Source organism: Schistocerca serialis, chromosome 3 (assembly GCF_023864345.2).
Source record: "Schistocerca serialis cubense isolate TAMUIC-IGC-003099 chromosome 3, iqSchSeri2.2, whole genome shotgun sequence".
Lineage (NCBI taxonomy): Eukaryota > Metazoa > Arthropoda > Insecta > Orthoptera > Acrididae > Schistocerca > Schistocerca serialis.
The window spans coordinates 982,763,879-982,787,924 of NC_064640.1; the positions used below are offsets into that span (position 1 = coordinate 982,763,879).

Sequence of the window (24,046 nt, forward strand, 5' to 3'; positions counted from 1 at the left end):
AAAAATAATATTGAGAAACATCTTAAAGCAGAGGAGTACTCTGTTCACATTCAGGACAATGCTGCTGCTTCTTCTCACCAGAAACACTTATACTTAAATAGAAGAAAAAGAAGAAAACAATTGACAACTGAAACAGTCAATTTCAATTTGTCTTCAGGCGCATTGTACGACAACTTTCTAAATTTGTACATCTAATCATTTAGGACCGTGGGTGGAGGTTGGCAGTGTTTAGTTGTGAATTTTAGAGGAGCAAAGCAATCATATTTGTTACACAATTTAGTAATAACCATACACAGAATTTGAAAATGAACATTGCAAACAACCAAGCAGAAAAAAACATTACTTTGAACACACTCTTGATCACAAAACTAGCCAATTGAAATGATAATCCACAAAACTTCAATTACAGTATTGACCACAAAGATGATCAACATTATTAAATTCATACGAGCTCTGTCCATCTGAAACAATGCTCTGCTAGCTTTGAAGATATTACAAGAAATGGCTACAGTAACTTCTTATGGGAATAGTGGTTCAATATCAATAGTATTACCTGTTCCTGAAGGAGTGCTAGCTTGCGAACGCGCTCGGCATCAGAATCGTCTGAATCGGATGCTGATCCACTGCTTGATTCACTTCCTGAAGTGGTCACAGACATCTTTTCATTCTTGCTCCCAGAAACTGGTTCTTCTGGTATTTTTGCATATCTGAGAACACACAGATTACTTTATTACTGTAGCAATATCCTAGAAATTAGTATCAATGACAAGGAAAGGGAAGTTATTTCCTGATAAAGATGAAAATACCACAAATGGAAGTATTAAAGTTCAAAAGCAAGGAACAAACACATGAGCAACAACAGTAACTGACCTTAAATGTTATTAGTAACTGTACTTTTATGTCATTATCCTGTAACAATGTGAAACCCCCACAGCCCGGGTTGCAGATGGACAGTGTCTATGAAACAACTATTTACATGTTTATCGATAATGTTACAAAAAATATCATGATAAAATTTCATCACCTGATACTTTTTAAATACTTATCCTAAAATTTTGACTGTGTTAAATTTTTCGAGAAGTGTAGAATTTACTGACGGGTTTTCAAAAGGTTCTATCTTTCGTTCTCTCTATTCATTTAATATCGTAACATGTTACAGCAAGCAAGGTACAAAGTTAGGGAACAACACCAGGCCGAAATACTCAGCCAAACTGACTAGATTCAGCTAGCACTGCCACAAAAATAGCTCTCAGGTTGGAAACAGACACCAAAACTATTTGCAACATTTTCATTCAATCCTGCTTACAGTATTTTATAAGAATATTTATTAATGACAAGGCAAATACAATGTGTATCTACCTTTACATAGTGAACACACCTGTGGCATGGAACTGACTGACTGTTGTACACAAATTACTCATAGTTGAGAGATTCTCAACTCTGTTGATACTACTGATATAAATGTACCTCCTTTACAAATTCATCCTTGCTCAAAGATCTGGTGCTACATTGTTTTCTGACTGTACTTTACAAATATCTATCACACCACTGAAGTAACATACATTCACAAAATCCCCAAGGTACTGATTTTTTGTAACGTTACCATGTCTAGCAATGCTGACTGCCTCTAAGTTGTCTTCATACGTCTGAACAAACTCATCAAGACTTTACATCAAAAATATTTAAAATATTCAGAATTAGCTTAATCTTAGGACAGTTTCTGAGAATGCTGCATACTCAGAAAAAGTAGCAGATTGCATCACTTCCTGTTTCTCAGATTTCCAAAATATCTCTAATCAATGGGCCATTCGACAGTTGGCTCTTGAACTTCCAGGGATGGGGGGACAATGGATGGAACAAGCTCTCGTTTCTTGCATTAAGAACATGTTCCTTTCAACATTGAAACATCCCATTCAATCTTTGTACGGCATTCATTCAACACCCAGGCTATCCACTTGCTGCAGACCTAAGGTTAGTCTAACTCCTGTCAAATAATGTGTTGTATGATACTAAATCTGATGTCAAGGTCCTCTGCTAGCACACAAATGGTTATGTGCTGGTCCGCGCTAATTGCATCATCAACTGCCTGCTTGTTGTCCATGATGGATGAGGCCAGCCACCCAGAAACACTGCCTCGCACCCCCCCGCACCTCTCAATGCACATTCTTTATTTTATGATGGATGTCTACCTGTATTCATCCTTCGACAGCCAAGAAAAGAATAGCATTCATCCTTTAGCAGCCAAGAAAAGTATAGCAACATGCTGGGACGCATTTGGTACTAACGTCGCCACTGTTCTTGTCATTTACCCCCCCCCCCCCCCCCCCCACACACACACAGCAGAAAGATGTGAATGCCACACTACTCCTATGCCTATATGTCAGTGCTTATGTACCCACATTGGGTTCACACTATGTTGCATATACACAGCAACAATATCGTCAAATGGAAACCTCTTATAGACTTACAATCTATACGATCACCTGCCTAATCCACAGCCACAAAACAATGTAAGAGATCAATTATTTTCAGTCCTTCCATATGTTAGCTTCAAACCTTTTGTTTAATGCAATTATTTCGGTACTTGCAAAGCATACTTTAACTGAGCATTACTGTGACAATTTTAAAATCTACTCAAATAGTCTGCACTATAACTTATATTTGGCCGTATTGTTGAGTTAATATACAGGAGTGCACTCATGAAGGTCCTATTCTTAATATCATGATTTGCGTCTTGTTCTGTTTCTAATTTCATGGAACATGTAACTTAATACATAATTACAATATTAAATAGCAAAGCAGTACAGAAATTGTCAAGTATTGGAAAAATGGATGCGTGAAGTTCTTGTGCAGTGTACTCATTTATTAACTATTACAAAAATATATATTTGTCCTCCTCCATTCCTTAGCCTCATCAACAGGAAACATTGAGCCAGTTGACACACTGATTAAAAATACCAAATACCGTCACACTAACAAAGATAATTTTATTGATACAAACTTTGTTCATGGAAGGCTTTTGACTGTGTTGACCACAAAATATCACTGCAGAAGTTGGACCATTATGGAGCAAGGGGAGTAGCTTACAATTGGTTCGCCTCTTACTTCAAGAACAGAAAGCAGAAGGTAATTCTCCGCAATATTGAGAGTGGTAGTGATGTTCAGTCCCAATGGGGCACTGTCAAGTGGGGCGTTCCCCAAGGGTCGGTGCTGGGGCCACTGCTGTTTCTTATTTATGTAAATGATATGCCTTCTAGTATTACAGGTGATTCAAAAATATTTCTGTTTGCTGATGACACCAACTTGGTAGTGAAGGATCTTGTGTGTAATATTGAAACAGTATCAAATAATGTAGTTTATGAAATAAGTACGTCGCTTGTGGAAAATAATTTGATGCTAAATCACAGTAAGACTCAGTTTTTACAGTTTCTAACTCACAATTCAACAAGAACCGATATTTTGATCAGACAGAATGGGCATATTATAAGCGAGACGGAACAGTTCAAGTTCCTAGGCGTTCGAATAGATAGTAAGCTGTTGTGGAAAGCTGATGTTCAGGATCTTGTTCAGAAACTAAATGCTGCTTTATTTACCATTAGAACAGTACCTGAAATAAGTGACAGTTCAACACAAAAAGTAGTCTACTTTCCATATTTTCATATGCTTATGTCGTATGGTATTTTTTGGGGTAATTCTTCTGATTCAAAAAGGATATTTTTGGCTCAAAAACAGGCTGTTCAAGCTATAAGTGGTGTAAGTTCGAGAACATCTTGTCGACCCCTATTCAATAGTATGGGAATTCTGACATTGCCCTAACAGTATGTATTTTCTTTAATGTCGTTTGTTGTTAGCAATATTAGCTTATTCCCAAGAGTTAGCAGTTTTCATTCAGTTAATACAAGGCAGAAATCAAATCTGCATGTGGAATGCACTTCCTTGACGTGCAGAAAGGAGTGCAGTATTCTGCTGCATCCATTTTCAAATAGCTACCACAATAACTCAAAAATCTTAGCAGTAGCCCAAACACTTTTAAGCCTAAACTGAAGAGTTTCCTCATGGCTCACTCCTCCTATTCTGTCAAGGAGCTCCTGGAAGAGCTGAAAAATTAAGCAAATTCCATAGTTACATTGTTGATTTTCTTTATTTAAACTTACGACTTGTCGCCTGAATATGCTTCTTATATTTCATTTTATCAGTTTCTACTATCGTGTTATAATTTCATGTATTGACTTGTTACATGACCATAGAGACTTCTCCTTAATTTGGTCCCACGGGAGGGGGGGGAATGAATAAATAAAATTGTTTCTGTGCATTTTATTCGTATTTTGTTATACGGCATTTAACCCTTTCACTGCAGTGAATGTGTATACATGTCCTACTCTGTCATTCCCCAGGTGCTGTGGACACGTACACATGCGCTGCTCGTGTGCTATTCTGCATGCATAGTGAGCGGCCAACTTCTCACCAAGGTTGATGAATTACTTCCATATCTTGGTGAATAAAAAAGCTCCTAGTATTTATCGTACAATTTAAATGCCTCTGTGTGCTATCATTTGCTAAAAAAACATCATTTTAATATCTTGAATTGTTTAGGAAATATGTCAGTTGTTACGACCACATAATACCCGATGCCTGGGATGGAAAGGGGCACATAGCATCCAACCATCCACTGGACGTAAAAATCAATATCATGATAATGAAATGGGAACCGATCTGTTATCAATTTTAAATAAAATTTCTATATCTTACCTACATTTCTTATACTGTAGAGTATGATCTAAAATAAACCAGATGCACAGTTTACACAATGCATTTTTACCTCTGCAAACACTCTAAAATTTCGTCCAATGTTTTACTTAATTTGAGGCAGTGCAGTAACTATGATGAATAATGAAAATAAATGCAGTTCTTTATCAAGCTAAGATAGGAGACTGTAAGATGTGGAAAAATCAAGTTTCTCCAGTTTCGAATTTGGTAGTTAAAAATACGCTTTTTCCTGGGTGAAGTACATTTTTTCTGCATTAAAGAGACAATCTGCAAAACCAATCAATCCTTTATATGGTAAAGGTTTCATACACTGGTATAAAACTTCGCAGCACTTTACAAAACGAAACCCAGCAAAAAACAACACTTTTGGAAAGATCTTTGATGGGTGGCAACTTGTGTGCTGCATATTTTCATGTTACAAAAATATAATTACAAATTCCACAAAATACAGCATGGTATCTTCTCAATCACTAGAAATGAAATTGCCCTATGTGATTTGTCAGCTGGTCATAGCTCATGTCATATGATCTCACCAGCCATGGACAGCAGGGTCATTCCATGTCAAATTGACTAATTTCTGAGCATTTTCATGCTCCAACATCACAAATTTCAATAAAATGTTTTGTGAACATTTGCACACGTCTCCAATAAACAGTGGTATAAAGTTTAACATTCATTGAAGTAAAGGTGGCTGAGGTATAGTCACTTATAAGGCCAATCCATATGAAGGGGTCCAGTGATGGTTGCTTGACCATTTTTCAATATTTTAATGTTTTTATATGTGATTACCCTAATTTGAGAAGTTCAAAACAGTTTTTTAAAATACTTTTTATCTTGCACCTTTACTGGATGGCAGCCATTTTTTTGTAGACGTGTCATTTTTCAGTCTGGAGACATTAGCGAAAATTTGAAAATCTCTGCACTGGGTTAAGTTACAACATTGCAATTGACATGATTGTTTTTAGAAAAGTGTCCTCTACAACACTGTCTGTTACACAAAATACCCTAAATTAAAAAATAACCAGTCACATTGACCAAAGTTTGGTAACCAAATTTTCAAAAATCCACTATTTAGGCCCAAAAATAACAAACAAGGACTGATTCATGAGAGTATTTTTTCCTACAGTTAGATGTCATACACTACTAGCCTCATATAAAGCAAGAACACTTACAAATGTTTCATTAATTTTTTATGAATTTTTGAAATTTGAAAATTTTCATTTTTTGTAAATTTTGGGGTTAGTTATCTCAGGCAGGACTGAATATAAAAATATGACTTTTGCACAGTTTGTATACCTATATGACAGCAACGTACTGTAAAAATTTGAACACTGATATCTGACTGAACGAAGATATGAATTTTCGAAAATGAGGAAATAATTCACATTACTCTACAACTGATCTTATGGCTGTTGCCTATTTAAAAGGTTTACTGTTTCACTGTAATAAAATTTAATTGTGACTTATATTTAGTTAACACTATCACCCAATATTCATTTAGTTTATTTATTTTTAATAATGCAATATTAAACAATAGGAGCTTTCGCTTTTGTTCTATGGTAATAAAAATGCTCTTTTACGTTTAGGTTTATTGCCAATAAAGAAGTACATTATTGCTGGGTGTGGTATTGTTGTAATCAGTCTGTTCTGAAGCCTCTGTTAGAGTGGTTCTACATACTTCGAGAGTGTAGAATGTGTTATGTGCTTTGTTCTGTGTGTAATATGTAATTACTTTTGAGAGATTAAATGGAATGCAATAACATGGATGAACAGTGCTCTGTTGGACAGACAGCAAATGAAGTGTGTCACAAAACAGTTTAAGGTTCAAGTTTCAAAAAACTTGAAAAATGTCAATGATTTTGATAAAGTTAGACAAACTGTTTAAATTCCAAGTAAGTTGTTCTGTAACATCGCTGTTTGAGTTAACATCAGTATGTGAGTATCATGAGAAGAAATATATTCTGAAGTACAACCACATTTTTGGAAGAAATGTGCTATGATTCACTTAAAGTTCATAAAAAAACCTATTACTAAAGCTTTGAAGGAAATAAAACTTGAACATTTGTTCTTGTTATGTGAGAGTGAAACAGCTTCCCAAGTGAAACGTAATGCGATTCCTGGAAATTCCCTGTGCCCAAATTGTTATTTAAAAATATTTGTTGTAAATCCAGAACCAGAATCGTGTAACATTGTTAATGACATTGATATTCCTAATGAGGAAGCTGTTAGCATATTGGATTTTGCTTGTTCTAAGTTAGACGTATCTCCTGCTTCGAAAATAATAAAATTAAGTAGCAGAAAAAGAAAAACAGCTATTGAACATAAGGTACAACAAATTTCAGACAAAATTAGTAGAGACTTGGAATCATGCTTTAATAATACAGATACCAACATTATTTCTAAAGAAGAAGAAAACCTACCACCAGCATCATCTGACACTGAATATTTGAGATTAATAGACAAATTAAAAATTAAAGGTTCAGTGACATCTAAAGAAGAAAAAGTTAACATTTTAAGTTTGCTCCCTGGCTCATGGTCAAGAGATAAAATAATTCACAAATTCAACGTTTCTCATCATTTGGTTAAACTAACACAAAAATTTGTTAAAGAGCAAGGCATTCTTCCAGTTTTAGGAAAGAAGAAAGGAGCAGGTATAAGTGAAGAAAAAATTAAAAAGATCCAACAGTTTTTGAAGATGATGAAAACAGTAGACTGCGCTCATATTGCAAAGATAGCAAAAGAGTTGTTATAAATGGAGTTAAAGTAGCAAAGCAGAAATGACTAGAGTTGTCAAATTTAAATGAACTTTATGTAGTTTTCAAAAATTATCATCCTTAATGCAAAATTGGAAGGTCAAAATTTTGTGACCTCTGCCCTGAGTGGTGTGTTTTGGGTGGATCCTCAGGGACACACTCCATGTGTGTTTGTTTATATCATCAAAATGTCAAACTGATGATTGCGTGTGCAAAACTCAGAGATCTTAACTACAAAGAGTTACTAGATTTAATAGTCTGTGACACTAACAGTTATGACTGCATGATGAGTTTGTGTAATAAATGCCCTGGTAAGGAAACCGTTATTGAATTGTTTCACGAATATGATGAGGAAATGCCAGATAGTATTACCTTCAAACAGTGGGTCACAACTGACAGGGCAGAAATGATAACAGTGGTTAAATCTCAGGAAGAGCACTTGGAATCTTTAATTGATAACTTACAAAAACTCAAAAGTCACCACTATGTTTCTAAAATCCAAAGTAAGTTTTCGAAGGACAAAAAAGCACAATTTCATGAAACTGAATGTATAGTGCTAGCTGATTTTGCAGAAAATTTTACATTTGTGAGTCAGGATGCAATACAAGAGTACCACTGCGTCAATGACCACGTAACAGTGAATCCATTTATTCTCTACTTTAAAAATGAGAAAGATGAAGTTTGCAGTTCTTCAATTTGCATTTTAAGCGACTACTTGGAGCACAACACTTTGGCTGTACATGTGTTTCAAAAGTATGTAATAAATCACATAAAAGAAAATTTTTCCCAAGGTTAAGAAGCTGGTATACTTTTCAGATGGAAGTGGTAGACAGTATAACAACAAAAAGAATTTTTCAAATTTGTGCAACAACAAAGTAGACTTTGGGTTGGAGGCAGAATGGCACTTTTATGCCTCTTGCCATGGTAAAAATGGATGTGATGGAGTAGGAGGTACAACAAAATGTGAAGCAAGTAAAGCCAGCCTACTAAGACCAACCACAGATCAAATTCTCACAGTACAGGTATGTCTTTTGCAAGGATAATATTAAAGGCATTACCTATTTTCTGATCAAGAAAGAAGAAGTGGTTCTGCAAATGAAAACAACACTTCAAACCAGATTTGAAAACAGTATAGCAATAAAATAAACAAGGCATTTCCACAAATTCCTTGGCATTGCAGAAAACTTAGTTCAATGCTATGTAACATCAGAAACCGAAATTTATGAGGATCATTGTGTCAGTACAATTACATCTCTGCCTTTAATGTTGAATGAAATAGTGGCATGTGTGTATGATGGACAGTGGTGGCTTGCAGAGGTTGAAAGAATAATTTTGGAAAACAATGATGTTTTTGTGCATTTTTACCACCACGCTGGCCCGAGAACATCATTCAAGAAATCTACTAGTGACAAAGTTTGGATACCAATGAAAAATGTTTTACAGAAACATTCAGTGCTTGAACTTACCACAGCAACTGGGAGGACTAATTCTATATCACAGAAGCAATCTGAAGAAATAAGTGTTCCTAACATTCACCACAAGGTTTAGGAACAGTCGCATCTCGAAGGATGTTAATTCAAAATATTTATTTTAAGTATGTCAAAATAATATAAATGTTAATTTCAGTGATGTTTCCACTTTTTGTATTATAATTCAGTACCTTACTACAATAATAATTGATTATATCCCACCAACATCACACATTAACAGGCAACAGCCATAAGATCAGTTGTACAGTAATGTGAATTATCTCCTCCTTTTCAAAAATTCATATCTTTGTTCAGTCAGATGTCAATGTTGAAATTTTTCCAGTACGTTGCTATCATATAGGTGTACAAACTGTGCAAAAATCATATTTTCATATTCAGTCCCGCCTGAGATAGCTAACCCCAAAATTTACAAAAAATGAAAATTTTCAAATTTCAAAAAATCATAAAAAATTAAGGAAACATTTGTAAGTATTCTTGCTATATATGAGACTAGTAGTGTATGATATCTAACTATAGGAAAAAAATATACTCTCATAAATCACTCCTTGTTTATATTTGTACCTAAAAATTGGACCTTTGAAAATTTGGAGGTCGTTTTTGAAGTGTTGGCAGAAGAGCCAACACTGTGTTGCTAGAGGACGCCGAAATGCATGCGTTTAATTACACACTGACTGGCGTGAGGTCTGGAACAGTTAAGGGAATTAATAGTAGCAAATAAAGTACGTAGTTGATATAATACTTAACTTTAATCCACAATTGTAGAACATCTCTCGTTACTGTACATTCTTCACAATATTAATTATCAAATGCTATGGCGCCTTGCTAGGTCGTAGCAAATGACGTAGCTGAAGGCTATGCTAACTATCATCTCGGCAAATGAGAGCGTAGTTGTCAGTGATCCATCTCTGGCTAACTCTGCTGTACAACTGGGAGAGAGTGCCAGGACGTCTCTCTAGGCCTGCCGTGTGGCGGCGCTCGGTCTGCAATCACTGACAGTGGCGACACACGGGTCCGACTTATGCTAGTGGACCGCGGCCAATTTAAAGGCTAACACCTAGCAAGTGTGGTGTCTGGCGGTGACACCACAGTTTTTACTGGTTATTTTTTAATTTACGGTATTTTTTTGCAACAGACTATGTTGTAGAGGACACTTTTCTAAAAACAATCATGTCAACTGCAATGTTTTAACTTAACCCAGTGCACAGATATTCATATTTTTGCTTAAGTCTCTAAACCGAAACATTATCGCACACTTACAAATGAAAATAGTCGCCATTCAGTAAAGATGAAAGGTAATTTTAAAAAAACTGTTTTGAAGTCCTCAATTATAGGGTAATCATATATAAAAAATTAAAATATTTAAAAATGGTCAAGCAACCAACTTAATTTGTATTGGACCACTTCATTCGGATTGACCCTTATTTGACTTTGCCCATAGCGAGCATGAATTTCTGACAAATTTGAGCAGTTATATCTCGGGCTATATTTCAATCAAAGAAATGAAATTTGGCCCTCTTACACAACTTTGTGTGTTCTCTTAACAAAAATAACCAAAATAATTTTATAAGTCATATTCCACCAGAAAATGTTAGACAAAAATCACCTGAAAAAATTTCAACGTCTGGCTTCTTATAGCTCGGGGACAAAAGATATGACGAATGTGAACCTTGGCATGTAGAAACCTAATAATACAAGATTCTCAAATATAAAGTATTAATTTATGTACCACTGTTCAATACTGAATAAGTGAAGTGCAAAATTAGAGATTCTGTAAAAAGATAAAAAAATCCTGTGTTTTCAAACAGTTTTTCCAAAAAACCGTGTTTATAAAACTTTCCAGGCAGGGCTAGTTAGAAAGACCATTGTTTTAACTGCCAAAAAAAGTGTATTTGACTATCCAACACTGGTTAACCATGCTAGGTAATATGAATCAAAGTTCGACGTGAAAATCGCGGCCTAGAAAAGATGTAAACTTCAAATTCTTATATCTCATAGAGTAAATGCATGCTGAACATGTCAAAAATGTGGAATACAAAATTTCATTCCTCTACTATTTTCTAATAATCTACACATTCATTGAAATAATAATGATTTTTGTAAAATGTTGAAAGTAAGGTATATTTTGCACTTCTTTTACAAATTACATTTTTCATTAACTTCAAAACCAGTCTCATTCAAAACAATGTGTTTTAAGTCCTTGGGTTCACGTGCGAATGTTCACATAAAATTTCAACGAAATCTGATCATCAAGCGGGAAGGCCTAGGTGAGTTGACATGGAATGACCCAGTCCATATTCAGAGCATAGAGCAAGTGATGTAGTCGGCTAATAGCAGCACCACAACAGTAGCACAAGCACACAAATACGAAAAGTGAGTGGTGTGAATTAATATACAACTTTTTTTTTTACAGTGCTTCAATTTCAGCAGCTGAATATTTATGACAAGTACAACCAAATTTTCACTGCTGTTCACCAAACATTTTGTGGGTTACCTGGCTGAATACATGTTCTGTTGACAACTGACTTTTCCATAGAAAAGACAGTTACATGTGAAATTGCTCAAGAACTCACCTCATATTTCTAAGAATATTTATACTTTTTGCCATCATTATCATATGATTTGTAATCTATGAAAGAACTAAAATAAATATCAAAAAGTAAGCTCGAAACTTGGTCTTTTTTTAGCATGTGTTGCCCTTCAAGATATATCAAACACTAGTATGCAAGTAAAATTTCAAATAATCGCATAAATGGCTGGTCTTCTGGGGATGAAAGTCTTCGAGTGGCTTGTCCTCAAAGTGTTAATTTTAATGAGATCCAAACGCTCCTCCACGATTTAAGAATTTCATCACAAATTCTCACAAATAACATAACTCATCTTGTGTAAAACAAAATTCACTTTGAAGGTAACACTTTTCAAACCATTATTTGCAATATTTTCCTGTCGACAGTTGTGACATTATGCTCATTAAAAGCAGTTTTTGTTACAAAGTATTGCATAATCTTCATCCTAAAGCCTTTGACACATTTTGCTGTCAGCAGACGCTTGTGTGTGCACAATGTTTTTTTTCTGTTGTAAACGGCACATTTTCTTTGCAGATAAACTTTTAGCCACAACAAAGCTGTATGCTCAGTACAAGATGCAGAGAGCACATCTGTAACATAACATTTATATCAGATGCTGCAAAAGTACACTAATGCACTTTGGTGTTCTCTCTAAACAGATAATGACCAGATTATCAACCACCAATGAATGTATAAACTATAGATATATTTCCCTGCACCTAGAAATGCCATGGGAACTTAAAACAGTGCACTTATAATTCCTAGGAACAAAATTTTTGAACTTTCATAATAAAATACTGGTTAGCTCTGTTAAAGAAGTATCTTACTGAACCAGTGAAAATTAGTATTATGGTAACTCACCTCATTTCAAACACATCTTGCAGCTTTTTTGCCATTGTTACAACATCGTGATCAGGAGGATTGTACTTGTAACAATTTGTGAATATTAATCTTACATCAGCGGCAAATTCTGCAGCAGTTTTGTATTCCCGATTATCCATTTTTTGCTATATGGAAGGAAAAAATTATCAAATGCAAAAACTGTATTATGTATCATGTATAAATATAAGGAATCATGCATTCTAAAGAAATTTTCTTCAACAGAGAGGAAGGGATGAAAGAAACATCCAATTGATGTCTATGTCACTAAAGATGGGATACAAGCTTACACTGACATACAGAGTGAAACACATTCTTTTTTCAAGTGGGCTTGCCAGTGGTAATGCCACAAGCACAATTTACACTTACTGAATGATTACTTATGAAAAAATTGCTGCTTTTAACTGTTCCATCACAGCCCACTTTATTCATCTCAGCCATAATGTTAAACTGGCACAAATGAATAAAATTTAACACTTCTACCAAACTGACAAAAAACTCTACTGAACAAGAAAATAAGTTGAGCTTTGAGAAAATTTTCATCATATTAGAGATGTGACAATATAAGAATGCAGATCTAGTAATGTGTTAAGAGTAGTTTGTTTAAATGCGTGTTTTGTGGGTGGATTATTTATTGTTGAGTAGCTCTCTGGATTACACATGAAACAGTTTTGCAAACATCTGTGGTCAATATTTCTGTGGTTTTACTGGCTAACCTCAGCACAAATAAAAAACTTGAACTATCAATGCTGAATATAAATAAAGAAAACTTACAAATCTTGAAGAGAATGTATTGCTGGAGATATGATTATTGCACAAAAATTTGCATTGGACTGGCAACTAAACTTAACTTTAATAGAGCCTGACTCAGTTTTGACCTCAACGGAATATGTCTGTCAACTGCAATGAACATTCCCACACCTATGGTATCTAATCTCCCCCCCCCCCCCCCCCCACTCCCTCCCTTTTCTGGTAAATCATTTTGTGCTAAAGCTTTTTAGAATCATTTAAAGAAAGTCTACATTCAGTATCGTGGAAACACTCTTATCATTTAACATTAGTTGGAGGTCCTTTAACCTACCGAGAGTAGACTTTTATGTATCTGGATTCAGTGTAGGTTACCATATTTACTCGAATCTAAGCCGCACCCGAATCTAAGCCGCACCTGAAAAATGAGACTCGAAATCGAGGAAAAAAAAATTTCCTGAATCTAAGCCGCACCTGAAATTTGAGACTCGAAATTCAAGGGGAGAGAAAAGTGTTAGGCCGCATCTCCAAATCGAAACAAAGTTGGTCCATTGTAATATGAGAGACAATTTAGGTCGAATGAATGACGATACAGCTACAGTAGTTTGGGTCGAGTCGTAAGCTTAGCAGTTAAGCTTTACCAGGTAGCCATTGCTATGCGTCAGGCTCTCCGTCTGTATTTATACGGGTACCCTTCCTTTTTCACATGCTTCGTCTGGTTTGAATTGATTGATTATTTTTCTTTGATCTGATAAGTGCCGTTTTCTTTGTTATAGGTGTTTACGTCACTCTAAGCTGAAAATGTATTACTGTACTGTGTCGTACATTGTTTGTTGCATTCCGATAGTGCGTGTTTACGGCCTGTCGCCGCTTGCAGCATGGCTTGCTTTTGTGCGTGCTACCGCCGCTTAAAAAGAGAGAGAGAGAGAGAGAGAGAGAGAGAGAATTGTCTCATAAGCGAAACAATAGCAAGAGACAGCTATTTGTTGTTACTTACACTGCTGCTTTCTTTGATATTGATCAACAAGAACGAAATAATAGACTGTGTATGATAGAAGATGTTCTGAACGAGAGTTTAGCGAAAACTTTTCTCTGTTTGAAAATGTTTGCAGACACCTCTTTAGTACATTACATTCTGCACAGAAATTAGAGTCATCTTAGATTTAAAAATCTAGTCAATTGCCGTGCTTCATTTCTGACTATCACTATTAGGCATAAGAATAATACGAATATAAACATGACATGATATGTATATTCTTCAGCGTTTCCTGTTGTCTCACTCTAGTTTCGTAGTTTATTAGGCAGACAGGATTTAAATGAGATAGCAGCAAACACGAAACAATGCACGGCAAAATGTTTATATTTGTATTATTCTTATGGTGAAGAGAATACTGCATGTAATTCACAATTCATAAAAGTTCCTATTAGCAACCATCTCTTCTCACAGGCACGAAAAAATTCAGAATGTAGAGTTGGCCATATTGACAAACATCCCAAACAGTCTTCCCAGTCGGATTTTCGTAGTACATTGAAATGCTACTCCATTTGAAGATGAAAAATACGTAATTTGTATTCACTTCGTTGGATAATGTATGAAAATGCAGTGGTCAAAACTCAGGGCGGGGAAAAAAGCTCGTCTTCCACCTTTTTTTTTTTTAATTTATTTACTGATGCAGATGTTTTGGTGCCAATATTTATCTTTGTGCCTACAAAGCATGCCTGTGTAGCACTACATATATTCGACGCTAGAAGTCAGTTGTGGCGGCACCCACCAACATTTTTTGAACTTCCGCTTGCTTTGCACTCGATTCTAAGCCGCAGGTGGTTTTTTGGATTACAAAAACTGGAAAAAAAAAAAAAAAGTGCGGCTTAGATTCGAGTAAATACGGTACATGAACAGCCAGTCTCGTGAAGCTAGTTCTGAACATGTTTGCCGAAAACTGTCTTGAGCAGCTAGTTTGAAGAAACATGTGCAAAGTAAATGTTTTAGACATTGTAATGTGAAACAGGCCTGACCTTATCAACAGTTTCCGTAAAAAGACAAGAATTAATGATTATCATGTCATCACAGTGACGATGGTTACTAAAGTTAATAAAGCCATCAAGAAGGCTTGGAGAGTATTTATACTGGAAAGAGCAGATAAGCAGTTGTTAGTACCTTACTTAAGACAGTGAACTGATGTCATTTACTTCCAATATGATGGACATTGAGGAACTTATTGGCAAAGTTTAAGCTGATTGTAAATCATCGTCTGGAAAAGTATGTACCAGAAAGTGGATTAAGGATGAGAAAGACCCACAGTGGTTTAATAACAATATTCGGAAAATGATGAGAAAGCAGAGTTTGTTGCACAGTCAAGTTTAAAAAAGAACACAGAAATGTCGCAAGGCAAAGGTTTGTAGAAATTTTTGTGCCTATAGAAAGATCAACCCCCAAAGCGTAAAATTTCCACTGTCACACTTCAGTGAAAGATCTTGTGGAGAACTCGAGAAAATTCTGGTCCTATGTAAAATTACTAAGCAGTTGAAGTTTTCTATCCAGTAACTTGTCAACCAGTTTGGTGTGCTGATAGAGGACAGCAAAAGGAAAGCTGCTATCAGCAAAAGGAAATCTGAAGTTTTAAATACCTCATTTAAGAAATCATAAATGCAGGAAGACTGTACAAACAAACTGTTGTTTGACTGTCACACAGACTCCTATATTTAGGACATAGTAATAGGCATCCCTAGCGTAGAGGGGCAACTGAAAGAGAGTTGAAAACAAGTAAGTTGCCAGGTTTAGATGGAATCCCAATTCGGTTTTGTAGTGTCCTCTATGGCATTGGGACCTTACTTAGCTTGCATTTATCGCAAATCTGTTGCCCAGCGCATAGTCTCAAGCCACTGGATAAAAGTACAGGTGACTCCTGTATATAAGGGTAAAGGAACGGACCCAGCAAATATCCTTATCCTCACTTTGCTGCAGAATTCCTGAACATTTTCTCAGAGCGAATACAATAAATCTCCAAGCAAGACAGAAAGCATCTGTCCACAAATCACCAAAGCTTTATACAGCATCACTAATACGAAACTAAGGTTGCCCTTTTCTCACATGATATCCTGCAAACAATGGATGAAGGACAACAGACAAATTTCATATTCCCAAATTTTCAGAAAACGAGCATACAGAAGAGGTTCCCAGCTATGTGAGTTGCTCTCAGACTTCTTACGTAATAGAAACAAGTGTGTTGTACTCAACAGCAAGTGTTATATGAGTAGTGTCCAAAAGATGAGAGATACGACTGCTCTTGTTCTCTATATCCATAAATGATATGAGGGCCAGGGTGAGCAGCAATCTGTGGCTGTTTGCTGATGGCGCTATGGCGTACAGGAAGGCGTCATTGTCAAGTGACTAGGACGATATCAGATTACGTAAGATAAAATTTATAGTTTGTGTGATTAATGGTATCTTGGTCTTAAAAAAAAAAAGTAAGTTAATGCAGATGAGTAGGAATAACAATCCTGTAATATTCCAAGTACAGCTTTAATAGTACGCTGCTATACACAGTTACGTTGACTAAACATCTAGGCTTAATGTTTTGAAGCAGTACTGCTTCAGTGTTTGGGATCTGCACAGGAAACAACTGATGACTATCACTACCTCAATTCTTTCGACGATGAACATCTGAGATGAAACATTTTTGTGCCATAAACCAAGGTTGTGGATACCTTTTGAAAGGAATAACTTATTCCAAAAAACTGTGCTTCTTTGAGGCTGAAAAGAAGTTTATTTAAAACAGAGCATTCCTTGCACTGATGATAACAGTACATATGCTGGTATATTACATCCAGCAGGAATGTGTCCATTTTGGTTGCCCACATGTATAATTAAAATTACTCTGTGACTTGACATGTTAGCGAGTCGAGTGGTGTGGGCCAGCTGCCAGCCAATTGCAGTTTCTTCCTTGAGTGTCGTATGCTGACTGTGTTGCCTGATTTGTAGTTTTCATGCAGCATCTTGGGAAGTGTGGCTGGCTGGATGCCAGAAACACTGTCCTCTTCCACTACAATCTGTCAATCACAAAGTAATTTTAATCGGATTATAGTAACTTACTTCTTGCCCACTTTCCTGTAAATAATGGATCAATTTGCTACGTTATTCTCACCTTCCTTCCTTCCTTCCTTTCTATATCCTATTTCTCAGCACTGCAGACCAATGTATCTTAAGTGTCGAAACCGATTCATTCAAAACTTTTGCTTCACTTAAAATCAGGGCACTACAAATATATACCAGTTCCAAATACTTGTGCACGGAATGCACAAAGTCGCTGCCTTGTCCACGGATTAGAATTCCTTTACCCACCCTTGACATCTTTGAAAGTGTTCTTTGATGAACACTTTTAATGGAGAACCCTAATTGAAGCAATGCCAACAAATGTTTCACAGCAAAGTGCTTAAAAACACAAACTCACAACAAAAGTTAGGGGAGGGGAGGGGAGGGACTGGAGGGAGGGGAGGGGAGGGACTGGAGGGAGAGAAAAAAAGACAGAAAGGATAAGAAAAACTGAAGCCAATGATGCAAGGTTCCACTGATAATGTTGCAGAAGAAAGTGTTACACGTGCTCCAATGTTAGTTTCACATTGGGGAAGCTGTCTTTCCACTCATGTTACCAGCACAATGACATCATATGGCCTAAATAGGGCTAAACATCAGAAGACTTAAGCCATTTTAATCAATCTGTAACAAGAGCTACATCAGCAGCTTATTACGATGGTGAAATAACTGTCAGATGAAAGACATCCAACACACTGAAGTAGGTATTGACTTCAATGTCAACTAAGAAAGGAGACAACTCTACCTCATTTACTGAAAAATTGTTTCATAGTAACAAAGCAGAGATTAATTTTCAGTTAATTGTGCATGACAGTGACAAATGGTCAGTTGAAAAAAAGGGGAGGGGGACGGGGAGAGGTAGGGGGAGAGGGAGGAGGAAACTATGGGAATACTGGAGGGGGAAAAATTATTCATTATACATAAGAGAGATGATACGTACAAGACTTTTGCCAGTAAAAAGACTGAAATTGAAACACTTCACTTTTTTGCAGGATGTGCATTTGTTTGAAAATTTGTGAAGGTTAAAAAACTGTGAATTTGGTTGGGAATAAAATCCAGACAATGTTTTTAATATGAACAGCGCTCTTCCAATAGAGGCACACCCTGTTCAACAGGTGAAGCTAGCACCTTGATTTGAACAGCTCTTTACTATCCATGGTCCTACTGAAAGAGGAATGCAGCCACTACACCTTGTATACTGACTGACAACTTCGGAAAAAAAAGTTTAAAAAATGAAGGCTTTTAAGTGGTCTGTGAAGTGGTTTTAGGATGCCCAGGTTGAGGACAACTGCTCATGAAAGATCATCTTTCAGATTTAAATAAAAAAAAAAAAAAAAGGAATATCAGCAGGGGGGGCTGTCAGCTAATGCAGAAGACAACAAATGAAAAATCAACTGAGGCTTACTAAACGAACAATCCCATTACTCGCATGAAGTAATTTAGAGAAATTATAGAACACCTGATTTAGAGAAGCCATTCAAAAAGAGACAAAAATGATGGAAAATCCAGGATGAAATGTAACAATATTATGAAAAGAAAAGTTGCTATTCACAATATAGCGGAGATACTGAGTCACAATAGGCATAGAGTGACGTCAGTTGCCCGAGACGGCAGTCACGGGTGTGTGAGTTGCGTTTGTGCGTGTGCGTGTCATCTATTTTTGACGAAGGCCTTACTGGAAAAACGTTTTATTAGTGGCAGTCTTTTTGCTGTGCCTAACTGCAACTCAGCATCTCCGCTATATAGTGAGTAACAACTTTCCTTTACATAATATTGTTACAGACTATAATGCTGGACAGATATAGAATCAAATAGCACTCTCTCCATAACCAGTCATGTCTCATTACAGTTTCAGCTTCACATAGTTCGATCCACAGTTTAAGTCTTGATGAAGCACACCACTTTCATCTGATCGAAGTTATTGGTTTGAAATTATCCCATTGATAGGATAACAAAAGATGTAGTGAAGTGGCTTAAATTTAATCTGCCTACTACTTATAATGAACGCAGCATCCATGCAAAGTACCTTCACTGTAAAATATAAAGTATTTGTGCGAATATAGGTTGCACTTTTTTCCCTAAATTCTGGCTTGAAAAATCATAGTGCAGCCTCCGATCATAAATAATTAATTTCAAAATGAGATGTACACGTGACTTGTGGGTTGAAATTAGTACCATTACAAGTTACTGCAGTTACTTTTGTAAACTATCAAAAATGTAAGAAGAATATAGCAGAAAACTTACACCTTTGTAACATAAAATTTTATTTCGAGTTTTTTTAATGCATTTTCCATATCTTTGACTGCACTCCAAGAAGACATTAAGTTTACAGTGAATTAAGTCATAGATAACTGATTTACATACCCTCATCACTGAATTATTTACAAGAGGACAAATTAGAATCTAAAGAAGGCATCCAACTTAAATTCATGTGCCAGTTTCATGATCTTACCTGGAATACCAGAATTTCAGTCACTATTCTGACTAGTTTTTATTCTAATCATGTACGAAACTGCTACATACATCAAATATACTTGTTCAGATCATTCAAATTAAAGACTACAATAATTATAAAATATTTGTAATGCCAACTGTTGCCAAAGAAGATGGGTGTTATTCTCTTATTGTATACTAGTACTCACAAACAAAGTACACTTTTTGCTAGTCTCGTGTTAGTCAAAGTTTTATCACAGTTCCTGGCAGCTGCTACTATACCTTGTTTGCAAATACAGAAGCTGTTCTTGAAAAAAGAAAAGCAAATCCATTTTGCAAAACTGCATCAGCTTGTTTGTACCTACCAGCGCCCAAATCACTTCCTACCATCTCAGTATCACCAGTCTGATTCTTCACTTTCGCTAGACAATTCAGAATGTTACTCAGAGTCACTATCACAAAGATCATATTCGGTCCCATCAAGATTATCAGAAATTCCAGTTTTTTAAACTTTTCATGGCAATTTCTGAAAATATTAACTGCCAAGCAGCCAAAATGCAATGGCACACTTCTGATGAATGCAGATGTTGCAAACAGCCTCCTGGCATTGAAGCCGTTTTGTTAATGATGTAACTTTTTCACGCTACCTTTGAAAGGATGATTGATACACACATCCACAGCCTGCAACACACTTGTAATGAAGCCTGGAATAATCACTACGTCACATAGTAGTCTTTTCAGTTTTTGTTTCACCAGCATGCCTACGAAAAGTATCCAACAGAAGCATTGATTTTGGGCGAAGAAGAGTTCCTGGCTGCTTATTTCACATTGCTGAAATCCAGTCCAGGACCAGTTCCTCTGTCATCCACCCACCATCACGAGCTCTTACAATAACACCAGCTGGGAAGCTTTCTCCCTTGGGGAGGATTTTCTAATTAAAAACCACATATGATGTCAATTTCTGTTCATGTGCTCAACATCACTGTACATCGCTGCTTTTCAGCACTGCATGTACATATCTGCACACTATGTTCCCCTATATTATTTACTGTAGTACTGTTCAGCATATCAAAATGAGACCTGTGTTTGGCCTGCAGTCCCTATTTGGGAAAACAGATAATTTTTGCATCGAAGTTGGATCACATAACACTGAAAAGACATTAAAAACTCTTTCCTAAGCTTGAGGCAGTTTTTGCACAATTGCAGTTCTGTGATGGATAGATAGATTATTAGCCAAACCCATCCATAATAAACTTTAAATTCCACTGGCAAAATGTTTCTTTAACATGCTAATTTCCAGCCTTCATTTCAAATCATTCAAGCTGTAACGGCATGCTCACGTTTCCTGTTTAGACCTACAAAATCAAGAAAGTCTTTTTCTACATCTGGATATCTGGACTTTTGCTTTTGAAATGATCTCAAACTTTTCAAACTATTTATAGTTGCTCTTCACTTGCACACCACCGACAAACATGTTTTTCATGAAATCAAATCTGCAGCCATCTTCCCACTCTCTGTGATCCTTTGCATAGCCGATGACTTTAAATTTAAATTTTCACACAGTTGCTCACACACCAAATGCTAACTTGTCTCTCACCCTTAACTTTCAACTTCATTACACTGTCTTTTAATTTAGTCACGTCAGAAGACTTCCCAAAATGCAAAACTTGTACCATTACGCCCAAAGCACAAAGCACAATTTTGGTGCTCTGCACTGTTCAATTCTTATGTATGGCTGCCACGTAATTCAGTGTCTGCATAATGTCCCATTTGTTTGCAATAAGTAAACAATTTGCATAGTGGCTGTTGGGAGCAGCAGGAGACATGCTTTGACCTCACATTTTGGCTGCCAAGGGAAAAGAAGCAGTGAGGGGATAACAATGTAGGCTGCTTGCCGCAGTCCCCGCGCCATACCCTTAACAATGTGACACAGTAATACTTCACATCTAGGGGCATGACAACCAACAAGCTGTCTGTCCGCATGAATGGCCACCGACAAACTGTTGCCAAAAAACAAGTGCACCACCCTGTAGCTGAACACGCTGCCAAACATGATACCCCTCATCTCAATGACTGCTTCACAGCCTGTGCCATATGGATCCTTCCCACCAACACCAGCTTTTCTGAATTGCACAGGTGGGAACTTTCCCTGCAATACATCCTACGTTCCCATAACCCTCCTGGCCCCAACCTTCGTTAGTCCATGTCCTCACCCATCCAGCCCCCTCCCTGTTCCCATTCCAGCACTACACAGCCGTCATTTCACCACCACACCCAGTCTTTTAATTTCTTTTATTTTTATTTCTCTCCTTTCCACCACTTACACCCTCCCCCCTCCTCTCCTACCTTCCGTCTAAACTGCAACACTTAACTGTCCGCCACTCCCACCATACTATCCCTCCCACTGCCCGCCCCAGCCTCCTCCCACCCCCACCCAGTCGCCACTCCCATTATGCACTGGTGCAGCTGCTCGCAGTGTAGTTTCAGCTCTCTGAGGCTGCAGGTGTGTGTGTGTGTGTGTGTGTGTGTGTGTGTGTGTGTGTGTGTGTGTGTGTGTGTGTGTCTACTGTTGACAAAGGCCTTAATGGCCGAAAGCTATGATTGTGTGAATCTTTTTATTGTGCCTATCGCGGCTCAGTATCTCCGCTATATGGTGAATACCAACTTTCCTTCTCTCGTATTGTTAAAAACCTTGTGATCTATACGTAGCTGACCATGAGCCCTACCAGAGTACCTAGTACCATATACGGACAAAAATTGTTTCATCTAGAAAAATGATCGGGTAAGTGGTGTTTGCATAACACCTTCTACAAAGATATGGTTCTGTATAAAGTAAAACCAATTCAACACACAAATAAACTGACTGTAAGTGTGATTATATGGCAATCTACTCATTCCGTATAGCCTTCAACAGTTTCAAATTTTATAGTAAACTTTTTAAATATATAACAAATACCTTTACAGTCCCAAGATCCATTGGTTTCTTGATTATGTCATGGTAATCATGGAGACCCAGTAATTCAGCATCAACAGGCTTGTAAAATGGCCATGCATAACCCTGTACAAACATCACAGTCAGTATTAATTCAAGAGCAGACAGACTTCCACAACACGTGAATTTCTTCATTCTATTCGATCACGCAATTAAAAATATGGCGGTGCATCTTACAATCTGACATTTACTCATGGAAACTTTATATCAAAAAGGAGCTGACATCATTTTAAAAAGAGAGTACACACCATACTTTTAACTGGCACGTGTGATAACATAATATTCTTGGACTTGTCCAAGGCTTCTGACACTGTTGACTATGAAATAATACTGCTAAAAAAGGTAGAACCACTAGATGTAAGAGGAGTAGTGAACAAGTGGTTCCAGTCCTAGCTGAAAAACAGGATACATGAGGGATAGTCCACTCATCTGCTGTTTTTGTAAAACTACTAGGCAAGAAACACACAAATGTACGTGTTCCTCAGGGTCATGTACTGGGTTCAATTCTGGTCTTAACATAGATTAATAACTTTTCAGATAGTACAAGACATGGAGAAAGATTTCTCTATGCTGACGACATCAACATCAGTCACTGCTAAAACACCAGAGTGCCTATTATTGAAAGCAAATGAATCCCTCAAAAGATGTTTACAGTTGGGTAGTATACAAAAACTGACCTCGAACATGAAGAGAATGAACAGCACGCACTTCAACATTAAGAGGGAAAACAACTGTGTCACATTAGGTATAGATGACATACCTTTAGAAGATCCTGTAACGAATATTGATTATCAACTGATGTGTAATGAGCGCACAAAGATACTGGCAAAAAGAATGTCATCAGCATGTTATGCTTTTAGGATTTTATCATCATTTTTAACAGCCAATGTCTTGTGGTAACATACTATTCTTAAACATTCCTGAGGGTGTTTTCATTCAATCATTACAACTATACGAAAAGTGTTTTTTTTTTTTTTTTTCCACCAGACATGTTTAATTTTATTGAGGTAAAGCACTATCACATGTCTGTAATTAAAGACATTTAAAATTTGATTTGTTTTTAAGATCGAAAAACAGTTCTTTAACAATTTGCTGGTTTTTACTTACAGTGATTTCTGATTGTTTTTTTACCAACATCAGGAAATGTCATCTGCTGTCAGGTCTTTGGTGTCTTTCTTTATTAGACACAGACACTTGTAGTTTAATTTTTCATTGCTCTGCACAACTATGCATTTCTTATGTTTTGCACAGTACACTTTTTCATACACCACTGTTTACTGTTTATTTTTATACTTCTAAGTGTGTATTGTGTTTTGTAGTGTTACCAA

The 24,046-nt window shown here is 36.5% G+C and overlaps 1 protein-coding gene across 12 annotated transcripts in view; it reads right to left on the reverse strand.

Annotated features, from left to right (window-relative positions):
* LOC126471427 (homeotic protein female sterile-like) overlaps positions 1–24,046 on the reverse strand; it is a 349,857-nt gene that overhangs the window by 174,436 nt on the left and 151,375 nt on the right. For all 12 annotated transcript variants that reach the window (XM_050099579.1, XM_050099580.1, XM_050099573.1 and 9 more), the window contains exons 11-13: positions 22,683–22,784; positions 12,436–12,581; positions 554–707 (exon numbers count right to left, since the gene is read on the reverse strand). In XM_050099579.1, coding sequence (XP_049955536.1) covers positions 554–707; positions 12,436–12,581; positions 22,683–22,784 — 402 coding nt within the window. The remainder of the gene's footprint in view (positions 1–553; positions 708–12,435; positions 12,582–22,682; positions 22,785–24,046) is intronic.